The sequence below is a fragment of the Canis aureus genome, chromosome 29 (assembly GCF_053574225.1).
Source record: "Canis aureus isolate CA01 chromosome 29, VMU_Caureus_v.1.0, whole genome shotgun sequence".
Lineage (NCBI taxonomy): Eukaryota > Metazoa > Chordata > Mammalia > Carnivora > Canidae > Canis > Canis aureus.
In genome coordinates, this window is record NC_135639.1 from 10,675,618 (window position 1) to 10,698,669 (window position 23,052).

At 49.1% G+C, this 23,052-nt stretch overlaps 1 protein-coding gene across 4 annotated transcripts in view; it reads right to left on the reverse strand.

Annotated features, from left to right (window-relative positions):
• Positions 1-15,226: 15,226 nt before the first annotated feature.
• The window catches only part of PLPP4 (phospholipid phosphatase 4), a 118,478-nt gene continuing 110,652 nt past the window's right edge, over positions 15,227-23,052 (reverse strand). For 3 of the 4 annotated variants that reach the window (XM_077877413.1, XM_077877414.1, XM_077877412.1), the window contains exon 7: positions 15,227-15,778. In XM_077877413.1, the coding sequence (XP_077733539.1) occupies positions 15,579-15,778 (200 nt within the window). In that variant the 3' untranslated portion in view covers positions 15,227-15,578. The remainder of the gene's footprint in view (positions 15,779-23,052) is intronic. The other variant, XM_077877415.1, reaches the window with a different exon arrangement.

Here is a 23,052-nt window from a genome sequence, read left to right on the forward strand (position 1 = left end):
TCCAAGCATCAGCTGGACGGTGGGGTGCCACGGCCAGCTTCAGGGCTGGAGGAGAGCAAGCCAAGGGAAGCAAATGAAACTCAAAAAAAAACCAAAAAAACAAAAAACAAAAAACTCAAGACTCAGACAGACCCCCACTCCAGAGAAGGGACACCAGGAGCACTGCTGGTCTTGTAGGGCTTGGACTTAGTCATTGGCACCTGCTGAAAGTAGTGTCCCCTTTGTTTAGACGCATGAAATGCAAAATGAAACTCAACCTGGCTACAGAGGAAAAAGGAATTCACTGGTTCAAGTTCCTGAAAGCCAGGGGCAGGGCTGGTCTTCTGCATAGCTGGTTTGGGTGGCCCAGGTGACATCAGCCATTTCGGTCCCTCCATCTTTTGGCTCTGATTTCCTCTGTGTGGGCTCCACCTACAGGCACATACCCCCCTTTTCTGCTGGTAACATGGCTGCAGCCATTCAAGCTTCCCATCTCATTCTCTCAGCGACCCCAGCAATAGGCAGCTTCCTTTTCCAGGGTTCCCTCCAAAAGTCCTGGATTTGAGGCTCAGCAGCTCTGATTGGTCCATCCTCTTAACCAGTCACTTGGGTCAGAGGGATGTGATATTCTGATTGGCCAGACTAGGTCACATGCTTCACCTCTGCCACTGAGATGGGGGCCCGACCTACTTTTACTGGGAAGAATGGATAGTTCCCCCCCAAAAGTTAAATACTATCCGAAGGAAAGTGTGCAGGACAGAAAACAAAAGTAGATAACCACACCGAGCTAACAAAATTGATTGAAGGGGCTGGAGTAGAGTTTATGGCTGGCAAGGCACTGCTTATATAATACTACGTGGTGGCTTCTTTTGTCGTCATCCCAAACAAACCCACACATTTTGGGGATTCTGTACCCTGTTAATGTTCTGCTCCTTCCAGCCATCGTTTTGATCATTACCATTGTCGATCTTGTAGCTCCCAATCTGGTCTTGTCGGAGGATAAAAGCATGAGATTGTCCAAGACAGAAATGAATTTGTCCTCATCAGTAGTCAGATGTTTTGAGGACTGATCATGTTTAAAACATATAGTGATTGGGGCACCTGGGTGGCTCAGTCCATTAAGCATCTTTCTCTCTCTCTCTCTCTCTCTCAAATAAATAAAATCTTAAAAAAATAAAAATATACAGTGGTTGACTTTATTCTTGGCAGCTTAAGTTTCCATGTTTTCTTTACTTGACTGTTTAATAGTGAAATCACTGTTAATGGCTTATTATTTATGAAGTAAGTTTCCAATGTGAACTTGTAGGTTTTAGATGCTTTACTGTTATTTTCTGTTCTATTAGAAGTGCCAGGGATTATTATTTCTAGGTTTGTTGATTATGTTGATGCATCTCCCAAATGTTCTATTACTCTTAATATTACACAACTGGGAGAGATTGTTCTGAAAGTCACAGAGAGCAGACAGGAGGCTTCTGGCTGGAGAATTCATTTAAGAGGCCAAGAGGCAATGTCTTCTCTCTAGAGTCTGTTAGTCAGTCCTATTGACTCATCGTAGTTCCCACTCTGGGCAGAAGTTCCCTGGAGGCAAGTCCTCACCATATGGCTGTTTCAACTGATGGAAGAATTTAGTGATGTTTATACAGCAAAGAGGTCTTGTGACTCCCAGGCAGCAGATCAGAGGCAAGTAGAAGAGATCAGTCTTGGCTACTGGGCACAGCCCTGGCTGGCACTGCCAAAGGTGTCACGTTAACCTCTGTACTCTTCTTCCTGACAACCCACTCCACTCCTAATCTAGCCATTCATTCCACAAATGCCTGACTACAGATATCAGGGCATGAGTGAGAGAGAGAGCATGCAATCTTCTCTGATCACATTCCTATGCTTTCACTCACTGTCTCACGGGAGCCTGAAGGAAATCAAAATGTCACCCCCAAATGTGACACATGGGCGTAAAAACTATTTGGGGCCGAAGACTATTAAGAAATGAAATTTAACTGAGTAAATGTGAAGATCTAATTGGTTTTATTAATTGAGCCATGATTCAGGCAGCATGCCATCTAGCAAGTAGGGCAGGGTTCTGAGGAGTTGTACAAAATGGAAGGTTTTTATAGGAAGGAGGGTGGGACAAGGAGTTAATAGCAAAAGAGTAGAAAGGATTGTTTCAGGCAAAGTCACCTTCCCTTAGGAAGAGCAAGGGGTCATTAAGTGCATTACCTCACCTTCCTTTGAGAGATAGAGTTTCTGTGACAGATTACCTCATTGGTGCTGACTAGAAAATTCCAGATTGACTGGCTTAAAATTCTACTGATGGAGAGGTTAAAACTGCAAGAAGTCTTGGTTTGCTGTCCTGGGGGCCAAGTGACAAAACCTTGGGCCTGTGGTTTTCTTTTTAGCAAGGCAGTTAAGGCAAAGCAGTTAAAAAAAAAAATCTCTACCCTTCCCTATTTGCCTAAAAGCAGGATATAAATTTACAGTATCCTTCCCCCTTTCTCTGTCGGGAAGAGAGACAACTCTAGACCCTTATCAATGTGGCAATAGCACCAGCGAGAGGAATCTACATTAAAAAACTTGACTAGGGGTGCCTGAGTGGCTCAGTCAGTTATGTGTCTGACTCTTGATTTTGGCTCGGGTCATGACTTTGGGGTTGTGGGATCAAGACCCCCAATTGGGCATTGAGCCTGCTTAAGATTCTCTCTCTCTCTCTCTCTCTCAAAAAGAAAAAAAGAACTTTACTAGCAAAGTTTTATCTAACCTTAGTTTTCAATATATTGAACTTGCCACAGTTTGCTGCCCTTGGAAGCCTAAAATTGCTTTCCTTCATCCTGTCATCCTGTCATTTCTCTGTAAATTTATGTTCTGTTGAAGGTGCTATGTGTGCTCGGATTCTAAGCCATTTCTTTGAGCTCATCCCTGGGTACTCCCACCTGCTACGTGCACAATACACATATTAATAAACTGGTTTTTCCCTTCTTGGTCTGTGTTCTATTAACAGACTTCAGCTGAGAACCTGGAAGGGTTGAAGGGAAAGATTTCCCCCCCGCCTTACAAGCCTGATAATCACCTTGAGAGTTAAACAGGGCCAGTATCAACGGCATTTTACAGTAAGAAGACAAGGCTCATCCAGTTCACGTCACCGTCTTGGATCCTCTAGTGCCTGAGGACTCCATCTCAGAGAGATTGAAGAGACTGAAGGTCTGCTCTGCAGATACCTGTCAGTCAAAATTGTTTGTATATTAAGGACAGCTTCCACCCCTGCCCTGCTCAGTCTCACACTCTAAGCCTATCTGAAGCCATTGCTCCTCATCCCTCTCAAGGAACCAAACTGTAAGGTAGCCCATGCCAACAGAGAGCTAGAGTTTATGCAGTTGCCCGTGAGTTTATGAGCCATTTTCTTTGTTTCAATGTCTTCCCTTCTCTCTTCTTCTTCTTTTTCATTTCTTTGTCACTCATTCTTGGGGGCAATTGTCATTACTTACTGGAGAGCTCAGTGTTCCAAAGGAGGAAAGACGTGTTTATGAACTGTGTGGAGCAGTGCACACAACCCAACCCTGCCCTATCTTCTCCTGACATGATCGGATTGTTGGTTGGTTGTCTGTGAACCCCAGATCGTTCTCTTTAAGAGTTAAGCCACTGCATTGTTAGTTCAGTTTGCAATCATGGCTTTTACCCACTGTGAATTAAAGGTGGAGAAGAGACTACACCCTACGTCCACTGGATTCGGAGAAGGACAGAACGTTGGAAATCATCTGGTTCAAAGCTTCACAGTTGGGGATTCCTGGGTGGCTCAGTGGTTTAGCGCCTGCCTTCGGCCCAGGGCATGATCCTGGAGTCCTGGGATCGAGTCCCACGTCGGGCTCCCTGCATGGAGCCTGCTTCTCCCTCTACCTGTGTCTCTGCCTCTCTCTCTCTGTGTGTGTCTCTCATGAATAAATAAATAAAATCTTAAAAAAAAAAAAAACAAAGCTTCACAGTTGATGGTCACCAATAGTTCCTTTCTCGAAGATTAATCGGTAAGAAATAGAAAAAAGAAGAGCCAGTATTTCTCAAGTACTTGTCAGGTGCTAAGCACCTTTTCAACACGCTTTACATGCATTGTTTACTTGCTTCTCAGAGTAACCCTGTCTGGTGAATACTGTCATCACCACCATTTTACAGATGGATTGACTGAGGGGAGGAGAATCTAGTAACTTGCCCAAGGCCACATGGTAGGGCTGGGAAAGAAATCTGTGAGTATCAGTCTGTGTTTGGGCAAAGATCACAATCAATTCTAGAGCTGTCACTCTTACCCACCCACTCAGCTATACTTTCCAAGCAAATGAGGACTGAGCTAGCAAATATGCAGGGAGTAAGGAACAATACTACCTGTACAGTGCCACTGAGCACACCTCTTCCATCGTAGTCTGGGTGAGATTTGGAAATTACAAATTTAAATGGGCAAGACATGCCAACTTACTTTATTTTCTTTAAATCTTTAATTAATTTTGACTCTGAGTGCCCATCCTAATCCCACTGGCATGGCTCAGTGCACTAGGGACCTACACCCATCCAGCATTCTGGAAAGGCTCTGGGGTCTCCCATGGAGAACATTTGAGGGGGTCTCATAGTTGCTCCAGTATCTGCTGATCCACTCACAGCCCAAACCCACTTGATTACTCAGATGCAGAAATTCTGCTGCTTTCTTGCCACTCTTATATGCATCAATCTTTGTTGAGGTTGAGGGCTCCAAGGCATAGGGGTTCCTCCTCTCTAGGAAAACCATCCACTAAGCCTCTACTTCTCTCCCATATTACCCAGAAGGTCCTCCTCCCCTCACTGAGCCCATCACGGTTTGTAGTCACCTACCCAGTATGAGCTCCATGAGCAGAAGAATGTTTTGCACACTGGATGTCTCCTCAATGCCTAAGTCAGAGCGTGGCACACAAACTTGTGCTCCTTCTGCCCCTCCCAGAAGGCCCTTCCTGCCTCTCTAACCCCTAGACTATGTAGCACCATCCCCACAATGACCTCAGGCCATCAAGAAAAGCAGGTTCTCAGGGCCTGTGGGACAGAGGAACCCAGAAAATTGGATAGTAAAGATTCAATCTTTCTAGCTCTTCAGCAGCAAAGACAGAACCTAAACTAATATCTCAATAAATCACCCTACCCCTCCACGGACCAACCAATGAGCATTCAGCACTATTTACCCATCTTCTAGCTATTGGGAAAGAAGATACAAATGTGAAAGTCACTCTACAGATTTCAAAGGTCATTCTTACTGAAACGACAAAGTTTGAGAGGTTCCTCTCTCCCATCCTAGGGTAATGAGAGCATTTGCACACTGAAAGGGATTTTTACTCTCTGCAGTGCTCTTTCGTTCCACACAAGAGCACAGCTTTCAGAGTGGGGGAGGCTGGTGGAGTTCTCCGCAGCCTGCCAGGCTCAGCACCCATCCACACAGGCCGCCAGATAAAGAGAGACACATCAAGAGGCAGAGAGACGCTGGCAGAAGTGGGGGGAGAGATGAGAGAGTGTAGAAGTCACAGACACACAGCGATACAGAGTCCCAGAAAAGCCACTTCTGAAGGACTGAGAGACAGAGAAGGAAGCACTAGAAAGAAAACAGCAAGAGTTAGAACACACCAGTGCTGAACTGCAAATTAGCTCTCTGTCATTCCCCAAAGTTAACTAATTTTGCATTAAAGCAATAGCTTTGCCACTGACGCAGCTTGGAAAAAAATGATTTCATTTAATGGACTGTCTCACTGCAAACCTGCTTCAAGGCTCAGCCACTTAAGGAAGTAACATATTTGCTATCCTCTGCTTACCCTCACTGTCCAGACGCTCAGCCACTCTGCGTAGGACTCGCCTGCTTGCAGCTCTTCAGGCGCCGGACCAAAGCCGGGCTTGGCCTCTCTTGCCTGACCTGTCTAGCCAATGCCTCTTGGTGTGCAGATATGTTTTAATCAACAGGCCTGCAGCTCCGAGTGGGAAAAAGACAGCCTCTTGAAAGGTCTCTGTAAATCAAATTCTAATAAATTAGATGAGGATGGATTGGGGTGTTTGCTTTAAAAATTAGTGTGATGGTCAGTACTTAAAATTAAGAAAAGAAGGCTTTTTGTCATGTGGGCTGGTTTGCTTTGTTTAAGGTAAATAATCTCCTTCTGGGTGTCAGTATTTGGTTTGATATATTGTTGGTGTGGGCACAACCCAAAAGAGATGGCTTTGAACCTTCTGAAGCACATTCAGAGACTAAGCATTCCAGGGCCTGTAAGAAGAGGCTATTTCATTATTTTATTTTATTTTATTTTATTTTATTTTATTTTATTTTATTTTACTTATTTTATATTTATTTTATTTTATTTTTATCTTATTTTATTTTACTTTATTTATTTTATTTTATTTTATTTTATTTTATTTTATTTTATTTTATTTTAATTATTCAGGAAGGCCCTTAGGGAACTATGGAGTCATTGAAATGACATGGGACCGTGAATCAGGAATTCTCTTGCTTTTAGTTGTGTCACCTTGAGTAGGTAACCAAACCCTGATGAACCAACCTTATAGAGATTACGGTGAGAAAACAAGAAGAAGAGGTGCCCACTCATTAATTCAGCCACATATCAAGTATCCCTTGTGTGCCAGTCTATGCCAGGCCGCAGGGACAGAACTGAGGAGACAGAGGCGATCCCTGCTCTCAGGAGAGCCACACTCTGGTGAGGCAGAAAAGGGGGACACAGTATTAGTTGGCTAGGGCTGTGGTAACCCAGACTAGAATGTGGGGGCCCCAATTACAGATGTGCATTGTCTCACACACAGTTCTGAAGCTAGAAGTCTGAGGTCAGGGTGTCAGCAGAGTTGGTTCCTTCCGAGGGCCGGGAGGGAAGGATGTGTACTAGGCCTCTCTCCTTGGCCTGTAGATGGGCCCTCTCCACCTGGCCTCCCTCCTCTGTAGGTCTGTCTCCAAACTTGTCCTTCTTATAAGGAAGGACACCAGTCCTACCGGATTAGGGCCCACCCTAATGACTCATTTTAACTCAGTTACCTCTGTAAAGACTCTGTCTCCAAACAAGGTCACATTCTAAGGTACTGGGGTTAGAACTTCAAAAAATGCATTTTTGAGAGGCAAAGTTCAACTTATAAGAATATATGAAGAATATAGTTGTGACGTGAAGGAACCAAGTGAGAAAATATGGGAGAAAAATAAGTGTGTGTGTGGTAGAGTGGGGGGACAGCTCGGCGAGGGAGCTCTAAGGAGGGGGCATCTGAGTGGAGCCCTGAAGAGAGAACCGGGCCAGAAGGAGCTGTGGAGCCAAGGGCACATGGGGCAGAGGCAAGAAACTGCCCTGCTGGTCACTGAGCAGAGAGGAAGCACCATCTCAGGCAACGGGCCCGGAGACAGACAACGAGGTGGGTGAGTCTCAAAACTGGAGTCAGAAACAAAAGGCGACATCCTGTGTGATGGGATTTACCTGACATTCTATAAAAGATAAAAGTTTAATGGAACACAGATCTGTGGTCACCTGGCACGAGAGACAGCAGGAGGGCATGGGGAGCAGAGGGGACAAGAAGAAACTTCTGGGATGAGGAAGCTGTTCTAATTTTTTTTTTTTAAGATTTCATTTAATTATTCATGAGAGACACAGAGAGAGAGGCAGAGACACAGGCAGAGGGAGAAACAGGCTCCGTGCAGGGAGCCCGATGTGGGACTCGATCCTGACACTCCAGGATCATGCCCTCGGCCGAAGACAGGTGCTAAACCGCTGAGCTACCCAGGGATCCCCAGCTGTTTTAAATCTTGATTGGGTCAGTCACACAAGTGTCTATGATGATCAAAATTCAACAAGCTGCACACTTAATATGGGTGAAGTTTATTCTATGTAAATAATACCTTAATAAAAAGGAATATCGTGCACACACATGCATGTGGACATGCAGATGCGCGTGCACACATACATGGCAGGTGCACACACACGGGCATGCACACACAGTGTGTGCACGTGGCTCCTGAGTGGAACATGGATTGGGGACAGAAGGGAGCGTGACAATGGGGCATCACAGTTTAGGAGAGCTCAGCTTGTACTCAGGGGACGGCCACACAGGCGGGAGGAGTGGATGTGGGGTGTATTTTGAAGGTAGGTCCAGGAGGAGTGGCTAAGGGATCTGACGAAGGGAATGGGAGAAAAGAAGCCAGTAGGGGCGATGTCTGGGAGTCCGGCTTAGGCAGATGAGCTGAGAGGGGTCCCACAGCACGAGTACACAGCACTGACTGCGAATTATCAACCCCAAATCAAACATCATCGTTTCTGAGACCCCTCCCTCCTGGGGTGGAGGACACCCCAAGAACAGCCCCATACACTAGTCTCCTCTCCACTCTCCCCATCACGGGGAAAGGACACAGAAGCAGGGGCTTCGGCCAGAGGCGCCTGAGGATCCCTCATGGGTGAGTGTCCCCTGCAGGGTGTAATTCAGGAGCTCGGGGGTAACACCTCACCATCGGTCATCAGATGAACAGAGAAGCCAGCCCCACAGCCCCACCCACCTGCACCCCATGTACAGGTAGCCTGAGGGCCTGGAGAAGGGGAACCGCAGCCCCTGTCCCTCTACACCCTACACCACCATCTACAGGTGAACCAGAGATCAGACTCCGGTTCTGCATTCACCCAAAGCTGGGCAAGCTTTGCACCCCCAGTGCCTCTCTGAGTCATTTCCCCAGGCCAGGTGCTAGGCCACCTGCCGAGAGCACACAGGCTACCTGTGGGGGTCACTGCTTCTTCAGGAGATGGGTTTCTCCCCCGAGGGACATCAGCCAGGAGCCCTGAGTGCGAGGCTACAGGGCAGCACCCCAGCCCGAGCCTGTGAGTTAGGCCCCAGGAAATCCAGATGTAAGGCTGGGAGGAAGCAGAGGCTGGAAATGGGGGAACAGAGCCCAGAGAGTGAGGAGCTCCTCAGGGCATCCAAGACAGGATTTCGGCCTCTTCCCTGGATGGAGAACTGGGATGGTCACCCAGGGATTCCTGTTCCCTCCATCAGGGTCTGGAGCCCCGGGCCACCAAGCGGGGAGGCCCGCCGTGCCCAGCTGTGCTCAAGGGGAGAGGTGGTGCCCACTGGGCTGGGAGGCCCTGGGAAAGCAGCCTGGAAAGCTCTCTCCTGCCCCCCACCCCCACCCCGATCCCAGCTTGGATCCCCAGCTTGGCTGTTTGTCCTCCCAGCCCCCACCTGCTCCCCAAATCTCCATCCCCTAGTGATCCCGCAGCTTCCTCTCCCCCTTGTGTATCTCCGTCCTAGGAGCATGTTCTTCTGCTTCTGGAACAAAAGTCTATTGAGGAGGTTCCAATGGACTGCAGAACACGTAGGAGAGGCAGCGGAGGGAGGCAGCTCGGTTCTGTTTGGCGCTGCTCATTCATTCAGCCACCACCACCTAGGCCTCCGCTCCGTGCCGGGCACGTTCCAGGGCTGGGGACACAGGGGGGGCAGAGGCCGTCGCCCTGGGGGCACACGGTACACGGTGCAGGGACCCCTAATAAAGCTGTTGAAGAAATAAAGCGGCAGTGGCCCGACACCCAGCAGCTGAGCATCCGTGTCCCCCTCCCTGCTCCCCCTGAAGCTCCGTGACCGTGACAGCCACGTCCCAGACCAGCCAGCACTGGAAGAAGGTGGGAGAGGAAGAGACAGCGGAAGGGAGGTGGGGCTCAGCGGTGCTTTGGAAGCTACACATTCGGCTGGACCACGTCACCCCCCTCTGCTCGGACAAGCGCCCGCAGGAGAGTAGCTGACAAGGACGCTGGGAGCTCGTGTTGCTGCTACTCCTTACTCCTGCTCAGAGGGTTTGCCAGCAGCCTGTTGTCACAAGCCACTCCGGCCGCACCCCTCATCACGTGGCCCCCGGTCACCCGCACGGAGCCCTCCAGGACCACCCCACCCCACCCCACCCGGAGTCGGCTTCCCCCCGGGCCCGGACCGCTGTCCTGCATTGAAGGCTACAAGGAAAGCAGGTGAGGCTTGTCTGAGGAGCAGTAATCACACAAAGGACCATCTCGAGGAGGAAAGCAGGACACCCCAGTCACAGTGGTGCCCAGATGTCAGCAGCTGGATGGCCTTTCCTGAGTACAGATTTTTTTTAGCTGGACAAGGCCCCCTACTTCTGTGCTGAGGAATCCTGGCTCAGCTCTTTGGGTAGTGAGACCCCCCCTTCCCCTGATAACCTGCTTCCCCACTTCTCTCTGGGCATCTGCCCCCGGCCGGCCCCTCTGGAAGCCCATTTGGCAGCCTGGAGGCTCCTGGAGAGGGAAAGCACTTGCTAGCCCAGCCCTCAGGGCCTCCTGCGGCCTCCAGGCCACCTCTGCTTTCTCTGTTCCTCCTGCAATCTGAGGGGTCCCCAGGAGCCTGGTCCTTCCTTCTGACCTTGAGGTGGGAGATGAAAAACCCACACCACGGATGCAACACGGTTCGTGCCTCGGCAGAGCCATAAGACGGGCAGGCTCTGCTGTCACACAGGCCTGGGTGCCAATGTCTTCCTCCTGGAAGCTGTGTGACCTCGGGCAGTTGGTTTGCCTTCTCTGATCCCCACTTTGTTCATCGATAAAGTTGTAGAAAATTGCATGAAATACCCAGGGTTACCCACTGTGCAGCACTCAAGTGCTCTTCAAAATCATGGCACTGGGTTCTTCAAGCAAAGGTAACATTCTAGGGAGCAGTGTCTGGGTGAGGAGAGCTCGGGGTGTAGAATTAATTCATCTAAGATTTTAAACAAAAATGGTCACCATGAGAGAAAGACATCAGATGCTATCTTTCAGGAAAATCCACTCGTGTGGAACATCCCATGCTTCGCACCACAGGGCCAGACCACACTGGACAATAGCAACCAACACTTATTGAGCACCTACTATGTACCAGGCCCTGCACTTAGTAAGCACTTTCTGAACATGCTTTCCTCACTTAATCCTCCCCCAAACCCAATCTGGCACATGAGGACTGTGTCTTCCAAGGGGTTTGTGACCTGTTACGGAGGTGTGCAGGCCACTCTGGAACCCAAGCACAGCCCAGAGCTGACTCTTACCTTTCACGTGTGAGGAACTTAACGCAGCGCTCTGCTGGCGCCTGTCCATCGATCAGCTTCAGAAGCAGCCCCCGCTTGGGTTTGAATTTCCCCACTGAGGCATCAGCAGTGAGCCATGAGTTCAGGGTCCTTCTGGGGTTCGGGGTGCAGATGTAGGGAAACATGGCAGGCCGGGGTGACCAGCTGAAGATCAGAATGTTCTGTAAACTCGGCTTCAGGTAGTGGCAGGCCCAGGTGAGGTGTATGAGGAGAGCACATCTTTCAACAATCTCTCGGGGGGAGGGGGGTGCTGGGGGTAGCAGGGCGTGGGGGGTATACAAATGCCAGTAACAGTAATGGGGGTCCAACTCTCCTCTTAAAATGAGGCTGGGCTGCCCACTTCACGGAACTCCTCCTCTCTGCAGACACATCGCCCTCGCTGGCTCAAGGTAATCCTTTGCACCTGGCACACAGGTAGGGGCCCTATTTTGCTAGAGTTTTTCCCACATGAACCAGAACATTCGGCCATCCTTAAGAACCTCCAGAGCCTTTGAGCCTTTCTGTGGCCTTTTCTAATTCCACCAGCCCCGGGGGTCCTGCTGCTTCCTGCTGCTTCCTCTCCCTTGGGTAGAAGGAGGTCCTCCCCACCCCTTGCTGACTCCTCTCCCCTCCCGGGGTGGGGGGCCCACAAGTTCTCCCTCCCCACCACCCACCACCCCATGCTGCCTTTGCTGCGGGCGGGCCCTCCTCTCCCACCGCAATACAGGCCTTAGGGCGAGCACCTCTCTAAGATACGCATTCTATAAAAACCAACAGTGAAAGGTACTGGAATATTGGTCCGGGCTCCCTAAAGGGATCAACCCTACCTCTGGCTCCTGGTGGATGGGGGTGGGGGGAATCAGTGGAGGATCACAGGTCAGGGCTTTACTACCAGAGTGTTTCAGGGCAGCTCGATTAGCATTAGAATGGTCTAGAGTCTTCAGGGAGTTCCAGAACCCCAGAGCTCTTGCTCAGACACCCCAGGATTTCTTTCTTTTTTTACATTTGTTTTTATTGAAGTTCGATTTGCCAACATCTAGTATAACACCCAGTGCTCATCCCATCACGTGCCCCCCCTGAGAGCCCATCACCCAGTCACCCCATCCCCCCCACCCACCTCCCCTTCCGCAACCCTTTGTTCGTTTCCCAGAGTCAGGAGTCTCTCGTGGTTTGTCTCCCTCTCTGATTTTTCCCAATCAGTTCCCGTCCTTGCCTTATAATCCCTTTCACTGTTTCTCATATTCCCCATGTGAGTGAGGCCATATGATGATTGTCCTTCTCCGATTTCACTCAGCATCATACCCTCCAGTTCCACCCCAGAATTTCTGCAGTGGCTACAGCTGTCTTGGCCCCGGGCAACTTACCTTCCTGATTCCCAAGCCACCCTACAAGGTCCTATAAGGTTGCTGTAGTTCCTATAAGGTTGCCCTCGTTCCCACTTTGCAGATGCAGACGGTGAGGCTCACGGGAATGAAGCCCTTTGCTCAAGGGCTGCCTGGCCCCACTCTGAGTGCTTCCTACTCTCCCTGAAGCACCCCGAGGAGCGAGCATCTGTTGACCAGGCACGAGGATGTGGGCAAAAGCAGGTGTCCAGCATCACAGTGTGCAAGGCGCCCAAGGGCATCCACGCCTGTGGTCTGTTGCCCTCTGGGGAACTTTCTAGGGCAGATCAAGCTAAGACACTGTACCAGAGTCGCAGGGCCACCCCTCCTCAGGGGGTCCCCCACCACACCCGGCTCATGGTAAGAAGGCGTCACTCGCGGTGTCCCTGGGAGCACTATTATTGCTGATAATCTGCAGAAATCCACTCGCAGACAGTCATGACCCTATTGCAGCCAGAGTGGGGACCAAAAGGTGTCGCTGAGAGTGAAAATGGTCGGTTTCTTCAGTGCAGGACTTTAAGATGCTATGGACATCTTGGATCTCTAAAGGGGAGTTCAGAACATGTAAACCACCTGTATTGTACTATTTTATACCTCAGGGTATTGTACGGGACTGTACCGTATTATATCCCACTGTCCCATATCATGCTGTAGACTTGGCCATATGACATTATCCTGTATCACGCCCTATGAAGCATGTGCCATATTACACCGTCTAGATCGCATGTGCATCACATCGTATTGTATTTTCACGAAACCGGACCAGTTCTGTGAAAGTCCCTTTGGGAAATAATAGTTCTCCCTCTTTCTTCCATCACAAAAGAATTTCCCCTGGAATCCTGGGGCGGCTTGGCCACCGTGCCCCCTGCCTTACCAGCAAGCCCGCCTTAATAACTAACCCCTCCCATCCAGAAGAGTTGGGGGCAGAAAGCAGTGCCTCCATCCACGCCCACTTCGTTAGCACATTATAGTGTTACTTTGCCCTCACGTTACTAGAGCACGAAATTAAAATACATAGATCTACAAAAGCACCTGCCTTCTGTGACCTGACACAGGTAATTACGGCTCCTGGGAATCCTGCCCTAGCTTTCCTGTTACCACGGCCTTTGTAACTTTATAATCTAATGAAAGCTTCTACGTGGCGCGTGGTAGGACTTCCCATTCAATCATCAGTATTAATGAACGCTCCGTTCTGTGTTACTTTTCCAAATCCTCCCATTTATCTGTAAATGTATTTATACAAAATTTACATTTCATGCATTTAAGTCCTCAGTAATGAAGAGTAACTCTCGCTTTCACCCTGCTTGCCCAGCAGAGCTCTGGTAAGTACAGAATCAAAGAAGTACATGAACTTCATGGGGATCCCCGGATGGCCCAGCGGTTGACCGCCTGCCTTCAGCCCAGGGTGTGATCCTGGAGCCCCGGGATCGAGTCCTGCATCGGGCTCCCTGCATGGAGCCTGCTTCTCCCTCTGCCTGTGTCTCTGCCTCTCTCATGAATAAATATTTTTTTAAAAAGTACATGCACTTCATCGGGTGTTTGTTTTTTAAACAGCAGCATTTTTGTCTGCATTTTTATGTCTATTTTTGAAAATTACAAACTTCTAATTGAATCAGAATATTAAACTTTCCGATTTTATAAGAAGGTAAGGTCTTTAAATTGTGTCTAATAAGTGGCTACGATTTAGCTTTGTAAATACATCACATCTGTTTTCGAAGTTGCTTAGCAGTGTAACTGCTGGAATTTTTAGAAATCAGGAGTCTGACTCTGGATGAAAGGCACCACAAGCCTTCTCTTCCCCCACCCCACAGCAGGAGGGTTGCCCCCATGGCTGGGTCAACGCTGACCCGGGTTTGGAAGGACTGCAGCTGGACAGGGCAGAACAGGGGCTTGTTTGTCAAAGGCCTCCCCAAGGTGGTGTGTGCCCTGCAGGGCTGAGCTCACAGTGTAGACAGCTGATCAAAAATATCCTGGCGGTTCTAACTGGCACGCCCAGCCCGGAGCTGCTCAGGTGACAATTTGTACAGCCATTTGACTCCAGAGGCAGTCTGTTACAGCAACAGCTGCAAGGTGACAGTCTTAAGTCATCAAAGACGCAGCCCTTCGCTGCAGGCCCAGGGACCTAGAGAACCGCATGGTGGGATGCTCACTGCCTTGAAAAGAACAAACTGGCCAAGGAGCGGTGTGCTCTGCCCTCCGACCAGCAAGGGTTCTCGACGGGCTGAGCTAAAACAGGGCATTCCGGATTCCGTCCCTGTGCTTTGTACAGGAGCCCTGCCATGCTGAAATGCCACCTGCCACACAGGAATGGGAAGGCACCACTATTTGAAGAAGACTTCTAGCAGAGTCCTGCAAAACTCAGGTCCCAGAGGGGAAAACCCCTCCAGGGGAGCTGCTTCTTCCTGCCAGAGGTCCCCCAGCCATTCCCTGGAGAGATACGGTGCTCCCCCACCACCACCCCCAACCCTTAGACAAAGGGTTGTCTGCAAGGACTGCTCTCCATTCCTGGCCCTCGGGCAACTCTGTTTCCACTGGATTTGGTGAAAGCCTAAGTCATCCATCTCACTTCCTTCTAAATTCAGTGATCCCCAAATCCTGGAAATACTAAGGCAGTAGCCTCAAACTTCAGCTCCATTTCAGGGGCATACGCCATGGAGGGCTGACCCTGCAGAAGGCCTCCAAAGCTCCACCCGCTCCAGAATGGTCTATGGCCAGAGCTGGCTTGGGACCCAGCACCCCACCCCGGCCTCGGCCGTGAAACACACTGCACCTCTGAATGACTCTTGCTGCCCCGCACAGCCAACACCGTGTCTTCCAGGTGGGAGCTTTTATTATGTTTTACAACCATGACAACACAGGACGGTGGCTGTGACAGCAAACATTTCAGATAAAGGAATGGACCAAGTTACACCCGCCCCGTCCTTGCGGCCTCCTTCCGTATGTCTCTCCGAGACAGTTTCTGTGTCCTTCCTTTGCAAATTCGAGAAAGTTGAAAAGACACACTTAAAGTAGCAGGAACACCATCAGCAAAATGAAGCAGAAGGGTAACTCTGAGAAACAACTGATGAGACACACACGACAGAAAGCCTCTTCTACTGTGTTATGATGCCAGGGGGGTGGAAGAGCAGGCCCTGGGCTCAGCGTCCATCGTCCTGAGACCCTCGTCATACGGGGCCTTCGGTGATGCCTTCCAGAGGCATGCTGGGTGCGCTGTCAGCTGTGGGCCGCTCGTCTTTCTTCAGCGACGTCGGGACCCGGAGGCTGACGTAGGGTTTGTGACAAGCTGTGTTGGCCAGAGGGGGGTAGTGCTGTCTGTAGCAAATGTATGCAAAAATGAGGCCAATGACTCCACCAACAAAAGAATCTAGGCAGAAAGAGCACAAAAAGGAGAAATGTGTTATGATTCACTCAAATGCGGCCAGTTACGTTTTCTAGAAAGTACTCTCCTCACCTGCTGCGGTGAGTGGGTTGCTTGCCCGATCTCCTGAGAGACTAAAGGAAAGAGAAATCACGCTGGAGGAACAGATCCTGATGGCCTCTGCAGACCTTTTCGTTTCTAGGACTTAAAGATGCCCTGAAAATGTTTATTTGATTCCCTCTTGTGTCCTTAATATGCCCCTGAGCATTGCATGAACTCAGATTTGCATTCTTGGATATGAAAATCAATTCTAGAATCTGGAAGGAGTCCAACTATCTCCATAGAATCTAGATCCCCTGGATGGGAGGGGGGCTGTGATCTCTTACTCTTTAGCAAGTTCCCCCTGGACTCCTGCAGTATTGCTGGTGAGCTACAGAAACCCATCAAACATGTGGTCTCTGCCTCGCGGTTAAATAATTTCCCAGGGAAGAAATAAACTTCTGAGTCAAAAAGTAAAGAAAACATTTTATGATACACAGGATTGGCAACTCAACAGATCCGTGCTGTGAGAATCCTGATCCTTCCAACATCTCATCAAGTTGAGGGGCCAAGGGGGGCAGAGGAGGCAGGAGAGGGCATCTGGAGGCAGAACAGACCCTCCACTGGGTGGGAGGGGTCTTGCCCAAGAAGACATTCAGCTGGTTCCCAGTAGATACCCCATGAAAGCAGCCCAACCCTACAGCCCTCATTTTGTGTGTGCGTACTTTGGCACTTTAAACCGTCTATGGATTATTCTTGCCCAAAAGATCCTAACAGAATGGAAAACCTCCCCTAACAAAAGAAATTTTGGACTCTTTTGAAGGTTGCTGCCATGTGAACTGTCATTCTCCATTCGGGGCTTCCTCTTCCACATTTGCTATCTTGTAGGCCTCCTCTTAGAGGCAAACAGCAACCTGAATTCCTGAGTGGGGTCACAAGGTATAATTTTTTTCTTTTATTTAAATTCAATTAATTAACACGGATTTTATTATTACTTTCAGAGGAGGGGTTTTGTGATTCATCAGTTGTATATGACACCCAGCGCTCATTCCATCAAGCGCCCTCCCTCATGCCCATCACCCGGTTACCCCATCCCCCACCTCCCTCCCCTCTAGTGACCCTCAGTTTGTTTCCTAGAGTTAAGAGTCTCCCATGGTTTGTCTCCCTCTATGATTTCATAGGATTTCACTCACAGCTGGAAGTTAAGAAACAAACCAGAGGATCATAGGGGAAGGGAGGGAAAGATAAAATAAGGCATAATTAACAGGATTAAATCCAATTCCTCAAAAAGAGAAACCCCTTACATTGCCTATGGCCAGCGGCCTATAAAAATGTGCCAGGACTCAAGGGTTCAAGGTCATAGAATTGCACTGTTGTTCTGTTCTTTCTCTAACCCCAGGGCACAGCTCCCTGGGGCATTATTTTTATTAGAGTCTGAAATGATCCATGACATCTGCATTTGAGCCATTGACTACTGAACAGGGCAAAGAGCAAAACCTACAAATAATGTCATTTGGCATTCAATTTTCTGGGGTACGGCATCTCATTAGGTGCACCACTGACCACAGGACATCGAATCGTTCTGAGCAAATGTTCTCCGGGCTCACTGATGGAGCGGCGTGCGAGGGAGTGGTGCGTCCTGCCCATGCTCTTTTTCCATTTAATGGAGAGAGGGGAAAGTGGTATCGCAGGTCCGCCAGAGTCATCAGAAATATCAAGGGCACCAAAAGGACCAGGCAAGCCGCCTTCTCAGCAAAGTCATGTGGGGCTGGGTTTATTACAAAGGTGGAGAACAGGAATCAAAAAATGCCTTACTTTATGAGGGAGACTGTCATCAAGGGCCTCAAGTGGGCTATTGTTATTTTGATGAAATCACACTCACATCCTGTACAACAAGTGCTGACAGAAAAGCAGGCAGCGGACAAGCAGGGTTTTATTAAGAGAAAAACCACTTGGGATTGACTTTACCCTAACTATGGGGGCCTGGGATCAAGGGTTCAGAAGGGGAATGAATGCATGGATCTTGGTGTCCCCACAGCACAAAATATCAGTGTCCCGACTCAGCATCAATGCCATCCCACTGCACACCTGTATGTGCTCCACATGGGTGTAGGTGTCAGGCGTGATGTCTGGCCCTGGGGCATGAGGCTGAACAAAAGAGACATGCTCACAGTCCTAAGGGGCCAGAGGGACATGAAATAGTGACAGCTTTATCACTGAGCTGCAGCTGTGATACACACCACGAAGAAGTATGGGACTGTGAGACCGCCCTGCAGAGTAGCCTGGGCTGGGCCGGTCTGTCCAGGCGACTTTCACGGAGGACATACCCCACAGGCCAGCCGTGCAGGATAAGCAGGTGTGAACCAGGGCAAGTAAAGGGAGACAGGGTATGCCTGCAATCTTCCAGGTGGAGCAAAAAAGGAAGGGGCTTGGCAAATTTGGGGAAATGGAAGGAAGGACCATCTTTTACCAGAGGGGTGGTGTCCTTGTAATTCTGCAGGACATTAATTGACCATAAGGTCTTCCGTGTACTCTCAAGCTCTGTGGAACCCTCAGCACGGACCAGGGTCCCCACTGGCTTTCTGGGAGACTGCGCACACATCTTAACCCAAACCCACCACTCAGTGCTGACTTCCCCTTGATGGCCTTCCTCATCTTCGTTTCCCAGAGCCCCACAGTTATTACTCGGTAAATATTTGATGACCTGAAATGTGAACAGCAGTGACAAGACACACTAAAGAATCGACATCGCCAGCCACCAAGTGCCACACATTGTGTGATCCCGTGTATGTGCAATGCCCAGAATAAGGAAATCCGTGGAGAAAGAAAGATGATTAGCAGTTGCCCGGGACTGGGATCGGGGGTTTTTGGGGAGGTGAAGAAAAGTTCCTGGAATTAGAGAGTGGTGATGGTTGCACAACTCTGACTATACTAAAAACCACTGGATTATATGCTTTTAAAGGGACGAATTCTAAGTTACAAAACTAGAAAGCAGGGCGAGAGAAATACTACTAGATGGGTTCCCATAGTGGTAGAAAGAGGGATAGACTTTGAATCAGGCAATCTAGATTTGAATCTTATAAAATGGGCATGGTCCCCACTCTCTTCTCATGAGGTCAAAGGACAGGAGAGGCTTTCTCCCGGTCTAGCATTCAGAAGTGCCAGTACATACTGGCCATGCTCACCTGCTCTGGCACAGACAGTCAGAAAGGCTTCTGAAGATGTGCTGACAAGTCCCCCAGGGGAACACATCTCTCTCTGTCACCATGGCAACATCCAATATCACTGAGACAGCTTGACTTGGGAACTTGTATGCTTTGGGCTCTATGACCCAGGATACTAGGGTAAAAATCATCTCTGACAAACTCAACAACCACCCCCTCCCCATGACGGTTTCTGTTCCTTTCATTCTACTACTAGTGAAGCTTTCTGGTTTTGTGACTTTGAGTTTCTATAAAAGAACTTTCATGGCACAGAGGATGCACAATCTATTTGGTATAGTGGAAGCTGGAAGGGCAGCCGCCATGCCCGTCTTCCTCACCACTATGTATCCAAAGGAGACTATGCCTGGGACACGGGCACAAGAGACATAGTGAGCGAATGGAAAGTTTAAAGTCTAATTTTTCTGTTCACCTTTATTTTTATTTTTTAAAAAGATTTATTTATTTATTTATGATAGAGAGAGAGAGAGAGAGAGAGAGAGAAAGAGAGGCAGAGACACAGGCAGAGGGAGAAGCAGGCTCCATGCACCGGGAGCCCGACGTGGGATTCGATCCCGGGTCTCCAGGATCACTCCCTGGGCCAAAGGCAGGCGCTAAACTGCTGAGCCACCCAGGGATCCCCTTTCTGTTCATTTTTAAAGGAAAAGAACTTGCAGAGGAAAGGTTAATTTTAATAAGTCCCCTCCCCCAAATTTCAATAAAACCAGTGTGAAGGAAAAGATGATGTTAGTACCAAAGGAACATGATTTAGTTAAATTCATTCATTCGTTCAACACATTGCTTGGGCACTGTTATGAGTTGAATTGTGTCCCCTGCCCCACAAAAAAGATAAGTTGAAGTCCTAACCCCAGTACTTCAGAATGTGACCTCATTTGGATGTAGAGTCTAGAGAGGTCATCAAATTCAAATGAGATCATGAGGGTGGGCTCTCATCTAATATGACTGGTGTTCTTATAAAAGTGTGACTTTGGCCACAGAGAAAGACACCCACAGAGGGAAGATGATGTGAAGAAACACAAGGAAAACACTTGTGTAGTAGAGATTGGAATTATGCTGCCATGAGCGAAGGACCATTTGGGGTTACTAGAAGCTGGAAGAGGCACTTGAGGATCTTTCCCCTACAGGTGTCAGAGGAAGGGCGGCCCCACGCACTTGATTTTGGACTTCTGGCCTCCAGAACCGGGAGACAATTACTATTGTTCTAAGCCACTGGGTTTGTGGAACTTTTGTCACAGCAGCCCAAGGAAACTAACACACGTACCTACCATGTGCCATGACAACAAGAGACAAAAATCCCTGCCCACATGGAGATCAGACTCTAGGGCAGGGTTCCATATTGCCCATAGCTGCTTCCACACGACTACAGCCAAATCCAGGAGTTGCAATAGAGACTGTATGGACCACACGAAGCCAAGGATGTTTATTCACTATCTGACCCTTTACAGAAGCAGTCTGCAGACCTCTGTTCCAGCGGATAAGGACAGACAATAATCAATACACAATAAACTACTCAGTTCCTCAGACAGTGATAAATGAGCAAGAGGAGAGAAACAAGGAGTGCAGAAGAAGGGCTGCGGTTTCAAGACTGGTCATCACGAGACGTCCTCATCCAGAGGGTAACACCTGAACCAAGGCTGGAGGGTGAGGGAATAAGGCCCACCTGCAGAGGGTGTCAGATTCTGGAAATATTTTGAACAAAGAGCCCACAAGAGAAACGTGAGAAAATGAGGGAAGGAACAGAGTAGAGTGAAGCAAGGTGGTCAGTGAGCCCTGTGAGCAGCCAACATCCATCTTCCCTGGGAAGTGGGCAACAGGGGAAGGCCAGCTAACCTGGGGGCAGAGAGGGCAGAGGGCCTGACCCACGCTCCCTTTGGCCTGGCCCAAAGCACTGTCCAGTGGCTCTGATGGGAGGGACGGTGACCAGGGGCTGCAGATGGCTCCAGCCCCTCCTGCGGGGACACCTTGGGAAGGAAGGTAGAGGTGGGCAGACTCCTAAGACGTCAAGGCTGAGAGGCTCCCAGACCCCGAGCATCGTTCAGCCTCTGATGCTGAATGAATACAGACCCTGCTATGGAGGGCACTGACAGAGGAGGGAAAGGAGTTGAGATCAGTTCACTCCAGACCGAGAATATCCATGTTTCTGTTCTACACAAGGCTGGTGGGGTTCTGGTAGGAGCAGTAACACAGTTCCAAGGGCTCCTTTTCAATTCACTTTGTTCAGAGAATCTAGAAACTTCTTCTGAAAGCCCAAGGAAACACCTGGTTACCAGTGTGTTCCTCAACTGTGTGTGTGTGTGTGTGTGTGTGTGTGTGTGAGGCAGGGGCAGCAGCCTCTTCCTGGCTTTTCAATGTGGCACATGAACCACCCAGCAAAATGTCCCCCGACCCCCAATCACCTCATCTGCAGGGCTGAAAAGCTCCTGAAGTCCAGTAACTACATGAAAATTCATTTCAAGTCACAGACGCTTCACAGCCCAGTGAGGGAAACACGGCGAAGGCAGCGGCAGCCACCGTGAACAACTCAGCCCAGTCAAACATGGCGTCTGTGACTGCCATGGGTGCCTTCTAACCTCAGGCTGGGTGGGAATGAAGGACCGTTTCCCCCCTTGAGACCCATTTTTCTGTCTTACATTCAGAAGGAGACGCTCTTTCTTAGAGTGAAACACCACACAAGCACCCAGGGCTGCTTAAAATGACATTATGATTACAGAAACCAGTGTTGGTTGAAAGATTACCCCCAAAGATGGAGTCACATGACGAAAGCCTGGACCCAGATACAGGAATTTGAGAGGCGGAGGGGGCTTGCTATTATGTCCACTCATACAGCAAATAGTACGTTCCTGCCACTCCTGTAATTCTTCACTGACTAGAAATCACAAACGCACAAGCCTATGCGTGGAGATAGAAGCAAGTTCAGTAAGAAGCTCTGCTCCTTCTCCACATTTTTCTCCACATGTTTTTCCTAGCAGGGGAATGCCACAAGTTTTAACTCTTGAAAACGCATGGCTAATCACAAAGGTAAACCTCTTTATGGGGTGCTGGCCTTGGCAGTTAGCATCACCCACGAAACTTCGTTGCTTCCAGTTGACCTGAAAGCGGTCACGTCACAAAGACATGGAGACTCTCAGCCACGTACAGACTCAGTACCCATCCAGCTGGTTTTATTTTGGCAGAAGTCCTGCTAAGAGTTTCGCATGGCCTGTGCCCTCCATTTTCTTCACTTAATAAAACAACGAGCTTGTACATTTGGAGTGGAGCTGGGAAGGCAAGAAAGTCAAGGAGGGTGTTGATAACAGAAAACAACCATGACAATGGAAAGAGTGAGGCATTTGGGATTATGGGCTATTTACTGGATAAGAATATATAATTGAGGGATTGGATGTACTTCTCTATTAGACACAGTTGTGTAAGTCAAAATTGAAACGGAGTCATAAAAATCTCCTAATATTAATGTTGTTAACTAAAGTCTATAATGAGAGGGATTTGCGTTTTGCTGATGCCTCCGGGACTCCACATGGATTCTCATCATGATGGACGGTGCCTGCCCACGGTCACTGGGTAGCTCAGTCTGCAAAGAAAACCAACTTATCTATCTCCATCAGGCATCCTGCCTCAAACACCTGCCACACTGTCCATCCCTTCTCCAAGCTGGAAACCTTGGAGGACTCCCTGACTACTCCCTTAATGAGTGAGTGTTCAATGAATAAAATTTCCCACTCCTGCTTCTTAACATGTAATAAGGGGGGGCGGGGAGATGGCGCTGAGGTTAGCACCATCTACACCTTAGATCAGGGTTCTTCTACCTCGGCAGTAGCCATCTGGGGCTGGATAGGTCTTTGTTGTGGGCGAGGCGCTATCCTGTACATTGTAAGATGTTTACCAGCATCCCTGACCTCTACCCGCTAGGTGCCAGTAGCAACCATCACCCCCAGTTGTACAAACCAAAAAGATATCTGCAGACATTGCCAAACGTCCCCTGGGAGGCAGTCGCCCCCTGTTGAGATGGCTGGTGGAGACAGT